The 20642-nt window shown below is 40.2% G+C and overlaps 1 protein-coding gene across 1 annotated transcript in view; it reads left to right on the top strand.

Moving 5' to 3' along the window:
• The window catches only part of LOC121608659 (CUB and sushi domain-containing protein 1-like), a 299157-nt gene that overhangs the window by 96275 nt on the left and 182240 nt on the right, over positions 1 to 20642 (top strand). Inside the window, exons 4-7 of the mRNA XM_041939935.1 lie at positions 3467 to 3661; positions 4601 to 4808; positions 16787 to 16899; positions 17895 to 17972. Of these exons, the coding sequence (XP_041795869.1) occupies positions 3467 to 3661; positions 4601 to 4808; positions 16787 to 16899; positions 17895 to 17972 (594 nt within the window). The remainder of the gene's footprint in view (positions 1 to 3466; positions 3662 to 4600; positions 4809 to 16786; positions 16900 to 17894; positions 17973 to 20642) is intronic.

The raw sequence follows: 20642 nt of genomic DNA, 5'->3' as shown, positions 1-20642 counted from the left end.
GTCCTCAGGCCGTGTGCTCATGAGGAGTACGAGCAGTTCATAACACACATCCGACCATGTTTTGTATTCTGACTAGTGCAGAATTATCATGCACAGTTTTTTGCAAAATAACCCCACATGACCTCATCTTGCAAGTGGTTAGAATAAATACAATTCAAAAACAAAGAAATCATTCAGTATTAAGTAATCAAAATCATTATGCTACTGAATATAATTGCAAGCGGCTAATTTGAACTTTCTCAGGCATGAGGTCACTGCTAAACAAGGTGGTATAGTACTGATTAAAAACAAGGCAAACAAAGTGTTCAGTAAAACAAAAGTCAGTAAAACTGACTTCATCGTTTGTAATTTTAAAATTTGTAATCTGAATTTGTGGTGAATATAACTCACTTACTGTCTTATGAATATTACTCTAAACATTGTAGCCAAGGGCTTAGCAATTAGGTTCAGCCAAAATTTTCCACCATTTTCCAGCACTGCATACTGAAAGCAAATGCAGAATTGTTTGGAAAGACAGTTATGTTAAGAATCATTAGGTCTGCCATTATACTAATGCTACAGAATGGACACATAACTATTATGTTACCTTTATTTGTCAGTGTCATTCAGCAGTGGGTCTTTTGTTGCTGTTTGAAAATATCATTATCCGTTTTTGTAAGATATAAATCTGCTTCTGCTGCATTACAAACATGAAGTCTTCTGAGGTTTTTATTCTTTGTCTTGTTATTCATTTGGTAACATTGATAGACGTCATTTCAGCACCAGGAGCTGTCCATATTGTGACCTGTTAAACAGCCCCATACAAGCTAAATTTGTAAGCTTTTAATCTTCAGTAGAATTTACTTGTTATGACATCACTTTTAGCCATGTTTCAGTGACCTCACTTTTAGCCATGTTTCAGTATCCACTGCTGTCCACTGTGCCACTGTATCCAGTGTAGGAGTCCTAGTGTAGTTGTGAAGTGTAAAAGTGACTTTATATGAAGGTACTGTTGTGAAATATGAGTCCTTGCCCAGTACAGGTGAGAACTACCACACACATTTCCCTCACAGTATACATATTTGCCATTAATAGTTGCTTATTAGCATGCATATCATTAGCATATTGGCTCTTTATTAGCCATTATAAAGCACTTATTAATGCATTATTCTGCATGACCATGTGATACAACTACTAGCTCATTAGATCAGACTTCTCCCTCAATAACCTCCAAATTACTGCCTATTAAATAAGGAAGTTGTTGGACATGAATTACAATGATGACAACCCTAACTCTTAATAACCATAACCTCCAGAATATTGCACTGATAAGTACTTTTTAATGACATGCATGAATATTAGTAGCTTATTGGCTTTTTCCTTGCCATTATAACCTGCACTTGAGGCATTATAATGAGGAGATTATTAAGGAAAAACACTTGGTTAAGTTGTAGAATATGGTTATATCGTGACTAATAAAGAGGCAATATGCTACTAATATGCATGCTAATAAACAACTCGTTCATGGTGAATATGTGCACCTTAATATAAAGTGTGACCTTTATTACAGTTTCATTAGAATACTAATTTTAATGCAACAAAGGTGATTAAAAGAATGTCTTATTCCTATAAATACAGTCTTTAAGCCATCACCTACATTGGGCATGTATGTGAAATCCTCTACAAGTGGGAGGTGTCAGCTGTCAGATCTTGTGAAGCTGCAGTGGTCACCACTTCATACATATTGTATCTCACATCCATCCCACATTACCACTGCCGGGCCTGATGTAGTTTGGTTTGCACATAGAAGCAAAAGAATGTGTTGTGATTCAAAAGTCTAACCTCAGCAAACCAGACTGCACCTTTTAATATTAGATGACAGAACAAAACAAAACTTTGTTGCCAAAATTTCAATTTTTTCTCAAAAACGCAGCTCTTGTTAAGTCTAAGATTAGCTGGATTCTGATTGCAATGGTGAACACTTTATCCTTCCAAAGTACCCTTTCAGACAAATGAGAGCGTACCTTTGTGCACCAAGCTGACAGGCTAAAACGTGCCAGCCTGGCAGACACAGGACTGTACGGTCACGAGTGTGACTAACAACACATGATTCCTTTCATTCTCTTCTCGCCGCTGCCTCTCTCCCTCCTTCTGCTCATCCTTCAGTCAGTGCTCTAATCTCTTTCCTAGTCTGGGTTTTGGAATTTGGTTGTGTGTCTCACCTTGTTAAAACAAAGCAGGCAGCACAGTGTTTGCACAGAGGACGGCATGGTCAGCTGAGTGTGAGTAACTCGCCTCTGATGCATGGCTTCATACAATTGAAATAATGAGTCAATTAGAGTAAATTATACATGTTTAGGGCTCGCTGCAATTAGTTCACCTCTCTCTTTTCCTGTCTGACTGGAGTCTCCCTTCCTCCTTCATTCTGTCTGTACTCTTTCCCCTTCTTCTCCCTCCTCTCTCCTGTCTGTCTCTTCATCTTCCTTTCTTTTTTCTCCTCTTCCTCTCCCTCTTTGTCTTCCTCTCACCCCTCCCTCTTTCACTCTGTCCTAGTTCTCATGGTCTCTTGGTGAAGCTTTGTCTAATTACCATGCTAGCGTTTAATTGGAACAGCGTACACAAACACAGGGACTGACTGACTGAATACCCCTTATATGTAGACACACTGCACACGCGTGCACACACACACACACACACACACACACACACACACACACACACACACATAAAAACAAGCCATTTGGCTACACATTACACGCACACATTACACACCCAGCAAGTTAACATGCTCCAGTTATACAAATACACAACCACACAGTGTACACCGGGGTTAGATACTGTGGAGTTTGTCCAGGTCGTACTACAGCCACTGTGCCGATGCCCCTTCTGTAGAGCTGAGGCGTGTTGGCTACAGTCATACATTGATTTTGGCCTAGTTATACCATGAGCCGTGTTTAGCTGCTCCCACTGTAGAGCTGTGTCATCTAAGAAGTGACAACAACAGATGCACATTGGCGGAAAAATGCTAGCCAGACATCTAAATACCACACAGTCACTTGCACATATTTTTAGGATTCTAGCAAACCATACATACACGTCTTTGGAATTTAGCGTTGCTGATGCTGGTTGTCAGTATTTGGTTAATTTGCACTGTCGTTGAAACAATTCCATCTCTCTGAGTGTTGGTGTTATGAGGTATATTTAGTCACATAATCAGAACATTCAAGAGATGTTGTTTAAATTTTAAAAACCAAACAATCAATGGTGACAAATAGATTCATTTTAAGGGATCACAAGCCAAAAAGTTAGATCACTCTAGATCATTATTATGTGAGATGTTTTCTGTTCAGCTCTTGCTGGCTGCCTGGTTCTTCTGTGTTTGGTTGATTGATTGATTGAATTTTTTTTTTTCAGTTTTATTTTTTGTAGTATTCAAATATTAAATAATCAGAAACATTTTTCTCCATATTTTTCCTCTGTGTTTCAGTCCTGCCCAGCCATACATGTGGCACCCCCGGCCTCATTCCAAACGGAGTCATTCACGGTTCTCGGTACAACATGGGGGACAAGATTCGATACAGCTGTGAATCAGGTTTTGTACTGGAAGGACACAGTATCCTCACGTGTATTGTTTCACCTGGCAGTGGAGCACAGTGGGACTTCCCATCACCATTTTGTAGAGGTAAGATGCTCGTTGTTTCTTTCTGATTTCTAGAAATGCGTACCACCACCTCCAATGGTAAGAGTAAAATAAGACATAAGAAAATAAACAGTCTAATTGCTGGGGTCATGAGAATTGAAGGACCTTAGCTTGGGGTCACAGGCCAGAAAAAGATGAGAAGCCTCGGTGCATTGATTACTGAACGGGATGGAGCACAAAATCCTCCAGTAAAGCCTGTCTAATGGTTTATTAGTCTACAGACAAGAACAGATCTGTCCAAGTTTGATTTGATGGCTGAACAGCTCAGCTCAGGCATTCAGTATCTTCTGATAAATCTCTGTAAAACCTGCTTTATATTTTTAGTGTTTTTCAGAAGCTTTAGTTCTGTGTCATGATTTTCTGCTTTTTTGTGTCTCGTCAATATGCTATTCCCATTGTTTTCACATTAATCACTTTGTTCAGTGTTTGAAGATTTACCAATGAATTATTTATGAACGTTAAATGATGATGATGATGATAATGGAAAAATGACAATAGAGTTGTTATTTTAGTTGTAATATTCCTATTAACATATTAAATGAATCCAAGAGTTATATGTAAATTCATGAACAGAAATGAGAAGTGAAGCTATTGTGTTTTCAGTAAAGTGTGGTTATCAATCAACGAATCTATCAGAACTTTATTTGAGTAGCATCTTTCATACAGAGTAGTGCAATTTAAAGTGTGACAAATGACCAACAAGCTGATAATAACACAAATATACAGTAAAACAAGTTGAGACTAATGCATATGAGAGTGATTCAAATCATAAAATTGAATCAATAAAGCTTATGAAAGCGGTGAAGAAGGAGAGAAAATAAACTAGAATATTTTGTATGAAATATGAATGATACTTGTGTATGTTGAGTAGTTGCCATGTCTTCTCATTCTCTGTCCTTCGACCTCACTGTCTCTCTCCAGCGGAGGGAGCATGCGGCGGTACTTTAAGAGGCACTGCGGGTTCAATAACCAGCCCCGGATACCCTGCAGAGTATGACAACAACCTGGACTGTACGTGGTCAATCCTCTCTGAGCCCGGGGACACCATAGCTCTGGTCTTCAACGACTTCTTATTAGAGGACAAATATGACTTCCTGGAAATCAGCGGGACGGAAGCACCAAGCATATGGTGAGATACGTTTTCATACACATGCCACAGTGTTGAGTAGATGCGGCGGAGGGCACACGAGTCTTTGTGAAAATCAGCAAGGGTAACACACCAAGTGCTAAGTGAGACGGTAATGAAAGCAGACACACACATAATCACCTCTGACATTTGAGAGGTGAGTGGCATAGACATAAAAGGGCACACAGACAAAGTGGGCACCATCTCCTCGTTCTGTAAATTAGCTGTGGACACAATATGCTACTGTCCAAGAATGAGTTGCCTAAAGGCTTTTCTGTGCTGTTAGCTGACATGTTTACATTAAAGAGAACAGTTGTTGTTTCCACTGCAATTTTCTCTAACTTTTATACTTTTTTTTTTGGGGGGGGGGGGCATTTAATATTAAAAAAGAACTAATGATGTTGTTGTGGAGGACAGATACAAGTACGGATTGATTAGCTGCACAGGAGTCCTGTTGGTTTTCCTGATTTATTCAAATCACACAGGGAAGGTGATAAATTGTTGTTTTCACTTCCATTTTCTTTGGTCGCATTTGAAAATTGGCACTCTGTGGTACCAGAACACACTCTGGTTTTTATATTTAGAGCACTGCTGGAATTCACGTTGGCCTGTTCAGAACATCACACACCTCCATTGAAGGTTTAGATGTGTTTTTGCTGTGGAGGAGGCAGCCTAATGGTTAAGCACGCAGGGTTGTCACTGAAGTTGCTAGAACTGCTGGGGACGCTAACGTTGAGGGGGATGTTAAAGAGTAGTTTGGCATCCCTCAGTAATAACAACACAGATGCCTGTGAGCCAGGTCTGATCAAAAACCAAAACTCGACAGCAGTCGACTGATTGTTTTGAGCGACTCCTGGGTTTCAGTGTGCGTCCTATGCTTTTGTAGCAGCGCGTGGCTGAAAAAGAACATACATATTTACAAACCCTCACTCGATAAATGACACTACATTTAGGAAATTCCACAGCAGTCTGCATTATCCATTGTTCCACAGCTGATGTCTCCTTTTTATGGAAGATGAGCTATTTTCTTTTTAGCTGAAAAGGAATAATTGTTTTCCTAAAAACACCAATCAAATCAATTCACAACTCTCTGTGTTAGTTGCTGCCACATGAAGTTATTTTCTTTCTCTGAAATGGAGAACTGTTTGTGACCTGTCTCGGTAAAGTTTAAAAAATAGGAGGCAATCACTCTTTCGCTTCCTGTTTTTTCACTGCCGAAGTGTCCAAAAGGATACGCAAAACTGCGCAAGGCGACATGGCATTTTCAGTTCAGTAAATACAAACGTCTGAGCAATGAGGTATGTTTGTTTCTGGGGAGATAATGTGATGAGGCAATGTTGCGTAACAGCGGCAAGACGGTTTTGGAATCTTAATCTGTATTAATCTTCTCTAACTTGTAAATGTGATTCCTAAAAATGCATTCATAGATCACCATGTGTTGCAGAGACGCTCTGTCTCCCATTTTTCACGTTCTTCTGACTTCGACTGATGGATGACATTGTCTTCCATGTGCAGAAAATGGTTCATGATTGTGGTGCAACCAGCAAAAGAATAAAATGGATAGGTCGACAGATAAATAGGTGGAGTGAAGGAGGCAGAGAGGATCGCACCAGATGGAAACAAAAGGAATGGAGAATAATTGCACGTTTAGTCCTGTCACCAGCAGAGCGGTGCACATCATGCATTCTCATGATACAGTGTGTGTGTGTGTGTGTGTGTGTGTGTGTGTGTGTGTGTGTGTGTGTGTGTGTGTGTGTGTGTGTGTCAGTGTCAGGTCTTAAGTGGCCCTCTGACTGTGTGAGCTGTTGCTCGTTTCTCGAGGCTCTGACAGATTACACACACTCTAGTGCGGGCCCACATGCACACACACACCACACAGACATGCACACACACACACACACACACACACACACAGCTTGTCTCTGTCAGTATAACATTTAAGGACCACTGTCAGCCCACCCTCTGCAATGCAGGGGGAAGACAGGGCGTGTACTGAAGAGCACACCCAACATTTTGTCACATGGGAAATGGTGGCTGCAACAACTGAAGCCTTCTGACTTGTCCATTCTGATTTCTAACAATCAATCATAACATCTCTAAGCATTTCACATTATTGGGTCGGAAATGTGTTTTTGCAAATAAAATGAAATGACCAAATACAATTAGATCAGAAATATATGCCTTTTGAGTCTTGCGATTCATTAAAATATAATAACAAGGTCAAATGTATTTAAGTTGGCAAATAGCTTCTACAATAATATGTATTGAAATCAACTTATATTTATGTATGTGAAAATAATAATTCATTATGCAAAAAAAAATATTATAGGTTTTTTCTGTATTATACTAGTTTTACAAACAAAGTGAACTTAATTAAATATTCACTATGTAGTCATCTATGTACCTTTTTTTCCCATTTACTATACAAGTTTCAGCACAGATGCAGAGGCAAGAGACAGAGAGGGGGCACAAAGCAACGGTCCCACGATGTAATTGAACTGAGGATGTTGCAATTATATGGTCTGCACCGTGGATACCAGCCAGACGGCTTGTGTATTTAAAAACAAAAGTTCACTTATCTGTCCTCAAACATGTAATTACCTAAAAATAAAAGATAAATAGGCTTCTGCCACCCACAATCTAATCCAACCCTAAATACTTATTTCCAGAGGTGGGATTAAGAGATGATTGACATTTTCACTGAGGCATTTGAGCAGGTCATTGTGAAAATGACTGACACCTGACAGGACCACTGTGACGGGTTCTTCCTGTTTACCCAGAGCTTTTTCTGATTGGCTGTCCCAAAAGCAATTTCCTGTTTCATGTTCCTGTCCGCTAGCTGGCAGGTTGAATGTCAGGCTGACTTGCTGTTACATGCGCACACATACCCTCGCACACACACTCGCACACACACACATAAGTAATTGTGTCTGGGCTATTTGACTTTTTGATTCAACTCGACAAAGTGAATGATTTGATCCCAGTTTGTCAGAATAGAATTATGGTCGTATCATGTTTTGTCATTCCTTTCTTGATATGGAAATGTAATATCTGCAGGCAGCTATACGTAAATCCTGTTTCTGAACTGAGAAACTATCACAGCATTTCTTCACTCTAATTTGAAAGATTATGTCCCAGATAATCGGACAGTTGTAGCCTGTTTTCTGGCAACTAACCTGCCAGACTGTAATGCTTTGAAACCTGCCTGCTGCGTGAGGTCACACTGGCAAAACACAGCAGTTGCTGGCTAATATGAACTTTATTTCACCAGGATTATTTGCGAATCATAAAGCAAGCTGCACAGGCGATGGGGTAGATAATAAAGGCAGCCAACTGAAAGACAAAATGAGTGACAGAGATGGGGTCAGGAAAACAAAAAGGGAGATGTCATTAGACCTCTAGGCATTTGTGTTCGATAGTCCAGTGGCTTTTATGTATATACATGTCTCTATTTAGCAAGTAAAATGTCAACAGGTCATCACAGCTTCCTGCTTTTAAAACCCTCTCCTTTCTCCTCCCTAACCTCTACCCTTCCACCCATTTCTCCCTCCTTCATTTTTCTCTTTTTTCCGCTCTGTTCTCTTCACTCCTTCTGGCTATCCCTTCTTTTTTCTCTGTCTTTGCCCCTTTTCTGTCCTGCTCTCCTCCTTGATCTTCATCTTTTTAAAGCACAAGGCAAAGCTGGAATACTTAAAGCCCGGCAGTGTTTGTACTGTCATTTTCCTCAACTGAATGAATTCTTATTCTGCTACAGGCCAATATATCCAAGGAGCGCGACCAACAGTGATTAATCATATTTTGTTCCTTATTGTACAATACATTATTCCCATTGATTTTTAACCCAGTTGCCAGTGCTGAAAACTGAAGAATTTGCTGTAATGTACAGTATCATCACCACGTAAGGCAAGGATTTTTAATAAGCAGTGGTTTGCTATGCTGATTTAAAGAGGATGATGGAATCTCTGAATTTTCACATTAAATGAATCCTTTCCCCATCCTATCTGCTCCAGACTTCTAGCAAAATGAAAGGAGCTAATTGCCAATTATTTCTTTAATTGAGTAACAGGGTCACTACACATGGTGTGATGAAACTATTACCCACAAATCAGGTCTCCTTCCTTAATCCATGACACCTCCAAGAAGTCACGGGTCTGTTTTGGTGGCTCTACACATGATTAACATGTGATGTTATATGATGAACTGTCTTTAATGATGGTTTGTCAATCTGTCCAACAACTTTTGATGGCTTGGCGTGAAATTTAGTAAAGATAGCGATAATCCGAGGATAAATCTTGACTTTCGTGATACTTGTATTTCAAATGGATTGTCGTGAAATGTGCCACGCACATTTATGTCTTGGTCAGGAGGAGTTGGAGTTTTGTCTGTCAGCGGTCACCAACATTTTAAAAAAAAAGAAAGAAATTGCAGTCAAAGTCAAAATTTTAATTTGTTCAAAATTATGTTAAATTACTGACAAGCCCGGAGGCACAAGGTTTGAGGACTCAAAATGCAGACCACAGACAGCTCAGCTGAGTTTCAAAATAAAAGGTTTTATTAACTCAAAGCGCTCAGGATAAATGGCGAATTGCAAACTGATAAAGAGACAGAGTACAACAGAAAACGCTAAGGATAATTTGGCAAAATAAAGAACAAAGCTAGCAAAGGCTCAAAAACTGACTCGATAACAAAGTACTCACAAAAGGCGCAAGGTAGAACTAATCTCAAGGCTGGATACAAAGTAGCAAACAAAAGATACAAGGCTTGATTAGATACAAAGTAGCAAACAAAAGATACAAGGCTATACAGATAACTAGACTTACAGGGACACAGAAGACAAGGATCATGGAACGCTAGATACCAAGGCGAGTACAGGACAAGGCACAAGACAATCTGGCACAGGACAAAGGGAGACGCGGACTATATATACACGAGGTAACAATGAACAGGTGGAGACAATTAGGGCGGGGTAGAAGATCAGACAGGCGGGAAACACACCAGGAAGTCAAGGGCCTGAAACAAGAGGAGAGTTAGGTTTCACAATAAAACAGGAAGTGTATGACAAGACATGACGCTCGTGAACAAAAACAGTTAACAGATTTGACGAGACATGACAATTACAGAATAGCTACAGACCTTATAAAAATCCCATCAGCCTCAGCTGTCCTTGTGTTTAGTGCTATTTCACAAATGTTAACATGCTAACAGCGGTGATCATTGTAAACATTGCCTGCCAAACATTATCTGAGTGATGTTAGTGTTAAGGTCTGTGAGGAATGCCCCACAGAGCTGCTAGCATGGCTGTAGACACAGCAATAGTCTTGTTTAAGCTGGCAATAGATGATTTTTTTGGTTTAACTTATCACAATGAAAGTAAATTGATTGCACAATGTAACGGCTGTAGAATAATAACACCATTGGTTTCCTAAAAGCATCGCTTTTACTTTGTCAGTCTGTATGCTACCAGGTGTGACCTCCTGGATAAACGAAGGCTCGATTTATGGCACAAAGTCAGATCTTTTTGTTAATATGAAAATCCAAAAAAAAGTTTAAAAGTTAATCTTTGTTCTTTTCTTTCTCCCTTGTTTATTGTTGTTCTGACATAATTTACCAATGCTGCCTTCAACAGACTTCAAGAAAGTAAGAAAGAAATCATTGTAATATGAACACAGCAAATCACTGGTATTCTTACAGACTACAGGCCAGTAAGTAAACATGCAATCATCTGAGTGGGTTCTGCTAAACATGAGGCCGAATGAATTTCTCCACCAGCCTACACCGTACTGAACTGAGTCGTATTCTGTTGTATTTTATTCACCTTTATTTCCTCCTGTCTTTTCTGTTACCTCTGACTTCCACTACTCTCTCTGACTTTTCTTCTCTCTGTCTATCTCTCTCTCGCTCTCTCTCTCTGTCTCACACACACACAGAGTGTCATTTTTAATTACTTTATTGGCAGCAATATAAATAGTAGCAGCAAAGTCATTTCCATTCAACCCTCCACTTTCTAGTTGCTTATCCAGGTCATTTTCTAGTCATTTAACCAGGACAAAATCCATTCATGCAGTGGCCACAGAGCCACCGTGGCATAAATGTCATTTTTGTGACTTACTGTCTTTGATGCAAGCAACTGCCTGTCCATCTTATGGATTGTGTCTGTGGGTAAAACTTCCTGAACTTCTTTCCATGAGGCGGTTGCTCGTCTTCACGGAACAAGCAAACAGCTGTGATCTCAGTCATGGAGCTGTTGACTCTTATCCCAAGCAAATCACAGTTTGTAAACTTGTCCAGCAGGAATCCGAGATGACGGTCTGATGAATCCAGAAGCACAGCGTCATCTGCACATAGTAGAAATGCCAAGCTGATGTCACTGCTGACTTCCCCGCCATGTTTAATACAAACAGAAGAAAAGGCAAGGCGCACCCTTATCAGAGTCCGCAGCCTGTTCAGGTTTGCTTGAGCAAACTCGATGGCCCCGACACCCCTGTACGTCTGCAGCGTATCCCAGAAAAAACCCCGGGTTAACACAGCTGTAAGCATTTCATAAAACCCCAATACACACATAGACAAGATTAGGAAATCACTGCTGAAATAACTTGATAAGATGATGATACATTTTTCGATGAGTCCACGTTGCGCCTCATAAAAGTGATCTTAAACAGTCAGCCAGAATTTCTTATTTTTATTTTTTCTGGCACCCTGACCTTGGTAGGCTTTCCCAGAAAAGGTTTAGCTGTGTATTGCTTTGATCATTTGAACACACCCTCTGGCCCCCTGACTGAAACCCGGGAACGGCTGGCCTTGTCTGCCTGCTCAAAGGGCACCACAGCAGGCCTGCAGCATCTGTGGATGAACCTTGTCCATCCTCAGTGCCTTGCCATGAAGAATCCAGTGACATCTGCTAAAGAAATAGGCCCAGACTTTTTCCGCCCCCTTTCTTACCTGAATCTTTTCTTGCTTCCTATTTGCTCTCCCCTCACGATGCTCTGTTAACGTTTCATTTCACTCCTCCCTTTAAGTACTTCTTTTCTGACCCTCTTCTGCTTCCCCCTCTCCCCTTGGTCCCCTTTGTGTAACCACCAGCCCTCCCTTGGTCTCTTTTCTCCATTTTCAAACACCTCTCTTGTCCTGTTATTCCATTTACATTTTAAATTATGTTTACTGGCTCCATGTTTGTCTTTGTGTGTGTGTATGTCTGTGTGTGACTTTCTGTTTGAGTGTGTGGGTGTGTTATGAGATTAAAAGTACCGGTGTACCAGGGTTTTGCACTAAGCACTTGGAATAAGCAGCTATCTATTGTGGATAATGTGCTTTCCAACTTTTCTGACTTGTATCCAATCATTTATTTTTACAGTGCCTTTTTGTCATTTTGCAGATCCTCACACCCACAGGGCTTTTCAATAACTGTAGCAGTGGAAATAATGTATTGCCAGCAATACAGGCAGCCAGGAGGGAGGGCAAGGGCTAAAGCAACAGTAGTCTTGTTTCCGTCCGCGTATTTTTATGCACAGTTTTGCATTTGAAAAGGTTGATTTTCGCAAGAAGGTTTTTACACTTGCTCGAGGTGAAGAAGAAGAAGAAGAAAAAGCTGTTTGCACTGTCCATGTCTTCCTCTGTATTCCCATGATGTGCAAAATAAATAAATAAATAAATAATTCCTGAAGAACTCTTCCATTTTTCTGCCGTCGTTGGCCAAGGCAACTGGATTTTCTCTCTCCTGCTCCTGGTTTCTCCTCTCCTCTTCTTCTCCTATTGTCTGCTCCTCTCAGGTGTGCCATCTCTTCCCTTTCCTCCTCTCTCCTCTCTCTTTGTTAGTTCTCCATCACCTCCTCTCTGTCTCTCCTCCCTCTCCTTTCCCTCTTCTCTTCTCTCCTTCCAGCTTCACTTACTTTCTCATTTATCTCTATCCTTTTGCAGCCTGGTGTTCATAACGTCCAACCTCATTCGAGCTTCCTTCCTTGCGTCCCCTGTTGTAACTTCTGCCCTCTCCTCACGGCTTGTGGAACCTCTCTCCTCCTGTTCATTTAATTTCCTGCTCTCACCTCCTCCTCTGTGTTCTTCATCCATCAGCTGCTGTTTCCTCTGCAGGTTTTCTTGCAGGTTTTTTTCTTCTGTGCTTTCTGTCACCTTGTCAGGTCTCCTCTCACATTTCTCCTCGTCCTGTAACCTGCTTTACTGGTTTATATTCAACCCGTCCTTCATTATCTTTCTCTCCTCTCCTCTGTTCCCCCTCATGTCTGTGATTTTCACCAGCTTAGTCTTCTGTCAGTCTTTTTGCAGCCTCTCTTCTCTTCTCATTTGCTTTCTTCTTTCTTTCCTTTCAGTTCATGTCTCATCCCTCTCTCCTCCTCCTCTCTGACCTCTTGTCTCTTCCTCATTCCAGTGTCAGGCGGCTGGCCAGTCCCCATGAATAATGGAAGAGATGCAGCACATCTCTCACTTTTTATCTGTTTCTCTTTCTACTTTTCACATTTCCCTATCGTTTTGTCCTTCCCAACACACAATGACTGTATTGCTCTGATTTAGTTAAACCTATTCATACATCAACATGCATCCTTGTAGCTCTATCCTCAACCCTAAACCTAAGTCCTGACTCTATAAAAGCCATTTGAAGGGGGGCTGTTTTTTCAGCAAGCTCTCTGTACACTTGTTAAAGCTGCAATAATTGATTTCATACCACTAGAGAGCAGGAAGGAGACACCAAATCACCAAAATGTGCAAAGAAACACACATTTATTAAAATACAGAGGCCAAACAAGAACAAATCTTCCAAAGCACTGTGCATAAAGACCTCCTCTGGGAACAACTTATCAGCCTTAATCCTTTTGAAACCGTTGATCGTTGCTGGCCATTAGTGTCTGGAAACTTGACATACTGAATAGAAGTCTTTTTTGCACTCACTGGGTCACATGACAGGCCAGACTTATCCCTCAAAACCTTTCAGCCATTCAAGTCAGCCAACATGTTTGCCACGTCTGCCTTGATGGAATTATGAGATGCGCAGATGGGTCTTTAATAAATTGGGTGATACTGTTGAGACATACGTTGCTGAGATGATATTCTCATGTGATTAATCTGAGTAGATGTACAATAACGCTTGATTTGTACATAAAATGAATACATTCCACAACAATATCAGATCACCATCGTCACATAGGAATATTATTTACATAACCACCATTTTGCAAATGCAGAGGACCTGGGGCGGTAACAGTACAATACCAGCCGTTATTCCCAATGTAACATTGAGCACAATAGTTTTTCTTCAGGACAGAAATGTCTTAGTAAGACCTTACCATCCAAGGTGAGTCAGCACCACAAGTTTCATTTCCACTCAGTCAAACCACATCAGAATAAGAAACAGGTTTATCACCCAGTAGGTTTTCCTATAAAATAAATTTTTGCCTCTGTGTTTATCAAAGAACTACATAGAATATTTCTTTTTATCATATTTTCCTGTTCTTCATTGAGTTATTTCTCAATAGTCTGCGTGTATCCACTCCACAGTGTATCAACGTGCAAATATTTGTACTTTTTGTGACTTCTAGTGTCTGACTCTGTACATACATCATTGTGCACATTGAAGCACAAACATTGAACTGTAGAAAAAAAAAAAAAAGAAAAACACATTTTTGACTGGAGGGGGACTTTAAAGCATCAGTCTACGATTGTATGTGCACATGGTCAACTTCACAGTTTATTCATTTTGGTAGATAAGTTGCTTTTTTGCAATACAATGTCTCATAATAGCCAATTTTGACTTTAACATAACAACGTCTAACAACATTTCCTTTCGTCAGACTGATTTAGCAAGTATAATTAAAATAAAATCACATGGGTTAAACGTGCACTGAAATAAAAAAAGTTATAAAGATTCTACAAGACTAAAAAGGCCAATGATGTAATACTTCATGGTGTATGAAGGGAATGTATCAATTCTGCTTGCACACCTGCCCCCAGAGGTCGTAGGTCAGGCTCAGGTGCAGAGCTGAGATCACTGCCGACAGTATTCACTACAGTATATAGTGCATGTATTCTCTCTATGTGTAAGTGTGAGCTTTATGCACCATGTACCGCCCTCAAAAATTCCCTGAATTCTGGTTTTTCAGCTCATGTCTCACGCGTCATTATGACACACCACCATGCATGTCTATTTAATCGCACTAACTGCTAAAGACCACTAGTACTCTACTGTAGTCAATTCTCTCTGTATACTATAGTTAGACTGCCTTCAGGCAGACACAGTGGCAGTGCTTTTGTCTCATCTGACATACTTCACATTCTTTTTTTCTGATTTGCTCGAGCTGTCTCTTTCACAGATACAGAACTTTGTGTCCCCGATAATAAGCACTCAATAAGGTCCTCTAACAAGCGCTCTTAATATATATTTTTTTTTTTACCACTTCTCATATTTTGTTTCTGCCCCTGTCCTTATCTGTGTTTCCTCCTCCCTCACTGTCTCTATCTACTCAGTACACCTGCTCTAGGGAGGATGGTAGAACATTGGCTTCCAGGCAGTCTCTTACATCATTTCCTTTTTTTGTCTCAGTGCACCATTTTCCCCACATTTTAAATTTTTATTTTACCACCGCATTGGTTGCCGTTGGTAGCGAAATGCGAGAGCAGCTTAAGCTGATGTAAGACTTACCATAGGCAACCAACTCATCGTCTCAGTGGTGATGCTTTAGAAACTATTTTTGAAGATGTGAACTTTCTGACTTTCTACTACTTCACTGTCTCCATTCACCGCTACTACTTCACTATTTATCATCTCCTCTCTTCCAGTATTACTTTGTTTTGTGCTCAAATTAGTGTAAGACACACCTGGTCTCTGTGATTCTGTTTTATCCTGAGCCTAGAATCACAGATAATTCTGAATATGCGCTTTATTCTCAAAATCCCAAACTGTTATATCATAATTCATCATTCAGCTTCATGTTATATCTGTCTTTTTTTTTTTTTTGGATATGGAAGCATTGTTTTCAATAATACAGAGTTTTTTTTGTGTATTTTTTGGATAGATTTGCTTAATATTGCCTCAGTTAAACAAACTTAGACGCGGGACCTCTAGTGTACCCAGTACAACCCCAGTGCTCTGCTTCTGGTCAGTGGTGATCATTATGGAAGGGATAATATCATTCATTCAATTCCCGCATCCACACTTTCCAAGCCAGCGGAACAAATTGCCTTTCAGCTAAAACCTCCTTAAATTACAGCCAGCCTTTGCAGCACGGAGGGCAATGCAAAGTGACATCAAAATCATACTTTCAACTCTCTGGAAAGTTTTGCTTCAGAAAGGGCCATTTTTTTATGCGTAGGCCCTTGGATGAAGCAATTCAGATCCTTGACTTTTTCACACTCCTATGTTCTGTGTTATATGATGCACTGCATTTCCAATTGTTTGTGACGAGTAATTTCACAACAGTGGTTGGTCATGCTGCAATCTGTAACGCTGCAATCCGTCATTACATGGCAACGATTCTCAAGCGCTTTCCTGCAACAACTGCCTTTCTTTTTTTCATACCTCACATAAAGCTCAGCGTCCATGAGCGTGTCCATGACAAGCATTGTCAATCACTGGCAGAGGACACGATCGCTCTGTCCCTGTGATGCTCACCAACAATGTGGACCATACAGAAACATAGAGCACATTACCCAACAAATATGTAATGCAGCATCCAGTTTATTCACTGGACAGGGCCTCAGTGTCTGTGTGGATAGTATGGATTTGCAATAACAACAGCTTGAGTTTCGAAACATACCCTCTCTTCCCCATCTGCCCTATCGTTCTCTGCTGTGTTCTCTATAGTGTAGTGTAAATACACTAAGGAACAAAAGGTACAAGTAAACTCTAATGTGGAAAGGCTGACACATTCCAGATAGTTGCTCAGTGTGAATAACAGTAGGTATATGCTTTCTGGCTACATTCTTCTACTTCTTCGGTTTGGTTTTTGTTCAGTCATGTCTTATTTGTGTTCTCCCAGGCTGACTGGTACAACCCTGCCCTCACCAGTGATCTCAAGTAAGAACTGGCTTCGCATACATTTCACCTCAGACAGCAACCATCGAAGGAAAGGATTCAGCGCTCAATACCAAGGTATAACGCACTCTTTCAGCCACATTGCTCATCTGTTCTCTGCCCCCCTTTTACCCTCACTCTCTGTGCTTTTTCAATCATGTTTCTTTTAGATTTCCTTTTTCCACTGTACAAACTTATCCACACATTCAAAAGCAAACGAGATAGGACCAGCAATACATGGTCTTTTTCTTGCATCATATATTCATGTGCTGTCATTGAGAATAGCAATTATTGGGGACAGCAGTCTGAAACCACCTGACAGGACTTGCTGGACCTTTCCTGTCATCTAATTGACTGGTTGTATGACTTAATTAGCATTTTAAAGTGCATATTATGTTCCACGCGGCAGCTCACATTTAATTGGCTGCTCCCAACACGAAACACAGTGGTCCAAGACCTGTCTCTCTTGCTGATGCGCAGGAAGAGAGACAGGTGTTGGATTTGTTTCTCTTTCTACTCACTTTATGCAGTCTCTCACGTCCTGAACGATCCGTCTTTTGCCATTGCTACTTCTGTCATTTACTGTCTGTCTGTCTCTTCTGTATATGATGTGTGTGGGTGTGGGTGTGTGTGTGCGTGTGAGAGAGAGAGAGAGAGAGAGAGAGCTGTGCTTTTGGTGCCAAGTCTGTTTCTCAGTGGATTGTAGTTTGGTTGTAGCACAGATTTTTCTGTTATCCCCTGCAATGCTGCTACTTAGGATAAAATAGATGGAATACATTTTAATGCTGCTCCACTGCTTTGCTCTTCTCCCTCTTTTTCTCCTCTCTTGTCCCAACTTCTCTGTGGCTTTTAATATCTTCTCCCTTTTCCCTGTTCTAATTTTCAGTTTCTGCCACTGTTGCATTTGTTATAGGTTTGTTAGAGGAGGGGGAGTGTGAAGCACTGACTGGATCGCACAAATAGTTGATGTGCACTGTGCGGCAAACCTGAAAATAATAAGCACGTAAAAGATGCACAGTAATATAAGATTAATAAAGCATTATTTTAACCTCCACCCCTTCTCCTCTCTGCAGTGAAGAAAGCAATAGAGTTGAAGTCCAGAGGGGTGAAGATGATGCCCAGTAAGGACTCCAGTCACAAAAATGCTGTCTGTAAGTAAACTGATTTCTGCTGTTCATGTGAAAGTACGTCGACACACATATGCACATGTGCGCACGCACACACAAACACACACACACACATACAGCACATAGTACACAAGGTAGCATGGCCTGCATCCATCTTTGATGTGGCAAGGCCAGTGATTTCATCTATTTTTCACTGAGGTTGTCCTTCTAGAAGAAAAATGTTTTTTTTTCTGTCTTTTTCTTCTTTCATTCAAAGGGTCAGGGGTTATCGTGAAACCACTTCTATGAACAGAGATTTTTTTAATGTATTCTTTATATCGTTTACAGAAACAAAATTGTTTATAGATTGTTTATAAATTTATAGAAGCTATACACAGCGATACACCTGGTAATTGCAAAAAAAGTAATTATTTTTACACTATACTAACAGTCAAGTTTTGACTCATTCAAACTATTTTTACAATTCAGTTTATTACAAACCAACTAATGATGCAAATAAACATTTCACTTTTACTTCTTGCAGAGTAAAACAAGCTGTGAGAGAACAGGTTCAGAATTTTTTAATAAAATACAAAAAGTGAATGAAATTGAAATATTTTTGCTTCGCTCAAAAATGTGAAAATATTATATTGCATGAACCATGAAGCATATAAGACATATTTTTCTGTTGATACTGGGAGAAGTGCTAATTAAGAGGCCGTAATTTGCGCTCAGAATTTATTTTTGCTGCTTGTTGATGTCACTGTGTCGGGCCCCTGTACAGCTATCTTGTTTGCTTACTAAATGCATACTTATGAGCCTCTATTTTGTTTCTGTTAGGATGGCTTATTTCATTTTACCTTTGTTGAAATGTCTTTGTGACACACCATGAACCTCCTTGGGCTGTTTTCAGGACGATAATCTGACAACAGTCCACAATAAACTCAGTGCACCAAAGTGACTCACTTTCTGCTGGCTGTAAGCATTGCTTCCCAAAGGATAAGTCCTTCTATTGTCCAGTTTGACTTTTTATTATATTCTAACTTTCTAAATTTCCAAAAGGTGAATTGAGGCTTTGTGTTGGGATTCTTCATGGCCAAAGCTTGTAATGCACCCACTGCATCTTATTGTTTCCTCTTGGGTGGTACGGACAAGAATCCAGAAAGAGGCTCTGCAGTCTCCATCAGGGGAAATCATTAATGCATGCATTTTTGCCAGCCCACTTCTGAGACATATTGTAGAGTAAACCAGTCAAGAAATGATGCAATCCTATAATGAATATCAGCAAGGGCCAACATATGGATTATAAATTAAAAAATGCAAAGTGTCCCTTTAGTTGCTGTCTTGCTACAGTTTCGACTCGACTCACTCCTGTACTCTTTTCATGTGCTCTGCTATTCCTTAATTACTAATTTTCATTTACTGTATCATACAGAGCACATACTGCACATGCATAATGCCATTATGCCATTTCAATGGGATTAAATGGGTGTTGTCAGGCCTTTCACCAACCCATTTGTGAAATGGTGAAAGCCACTTCTTGTACCTTTACAGTTGCAGAGAGAGAGAGAGAGAGAGAAAGAGAGGTTTGAATGTTAAGCATGACTCTATGTCAAAGCTTATCATGGGATTACTTTGCATTTTATGCCTGTAAATTATTCAAATGATTTTTGCAGGAGCTTGTAACTTCTGCTCATCCATCTACAGTAAGCATGACAGAGGAGCTTGTGTCCCATTTCCCAAAATATCATTAGCCAACCAGACAATTAAAGTAATATGAATTTAAATAGATTAGTGTAGAACATGATTGACATTGTCAACCAGGGAACATGTCCTCCAAAGAAAAACATTGTTTATTTTAGCAAACCCCCTCAAAAAACATGTTTGTGCTCCAGTGACAAAGCCCTCTAGCAGGCGCTGTGTTGTTCGCTGAGGGCGAAGGATGAAATAATGTGACTTTGTTATAGAGCCACAAAGTCCACAGAGGGGGAAGTCAAGGTGGTTGGATGGGTCAACAGGACATCTGACCACCACCAGGCTTCCATATTATAGGTACAACATGTCGACAACTTCATTTGTTAGCAGACAGCCCAGAGGCAGACAGGAAATGAAGGGAGGGAGAGAGAGAGGGGTATACATGTAACAAACATCCTGGAAACACAGCAAGGATGCTGCAGTTATGTGTTATGTACCTTAACCATTCGGCTATCAGGACACCCCACCAAGCGTTTCATTTTACACAAACAGGCACAGTCATTTTTGTGCCTAAACCAAAGTAATACCTAACCAATAACCACAGCTACATTAGATCTGAGATTTTATTTTTGCAGTTGTGATTTCTAATGGCTTTGGAAGGAACAAACAAATCAAACCTCTTCCTGCTGATACAGGTGTCAGATCAGAGAATCCTCTTCTTTCTGAAGGGTAGCTACAAGCAGTGCGTTTTGTCTTTTATTTGGAGGACTTTAATCTTTCACCTAGGACAGCTGTGTCTTGGAATAATGTATGTTAAAATATAGAGCATTTATGAAATGCATTTAAAAGCATGCAGATCTGTAGGCTGTTTGAGTGGAGAGACTATCTCTGCATGCACCTACATATTCCATATGTTTGGGGACCGATGTTCGCTTTAAAATAAAACTGTGCTGTGTTTTTAGTGGTAGTGAGATATGCCTCAAACCTTAAAAATAAAAACCCGTTCAACAGTCGAAGAAG

Source organism: Chelmon rostratus, chromosome 1, assembly GCF_017976325.1.
Source record: "Chelmon rostratus isolate fCheRos1 chromosome 1, fCheRos1.pri, whole genome shotgun sequence".
NCBI classification, from domain to species: domain Eukaryota; kingdom Metazoa; phylum Chordata; class Actinopteri; order Chaetodontiformes; family Chaetodontidae; genus Chelmon; species Chelmon rostratus.
This window is presented reverse-complemented; position numbering and strand designations above follow the sequence as displayed.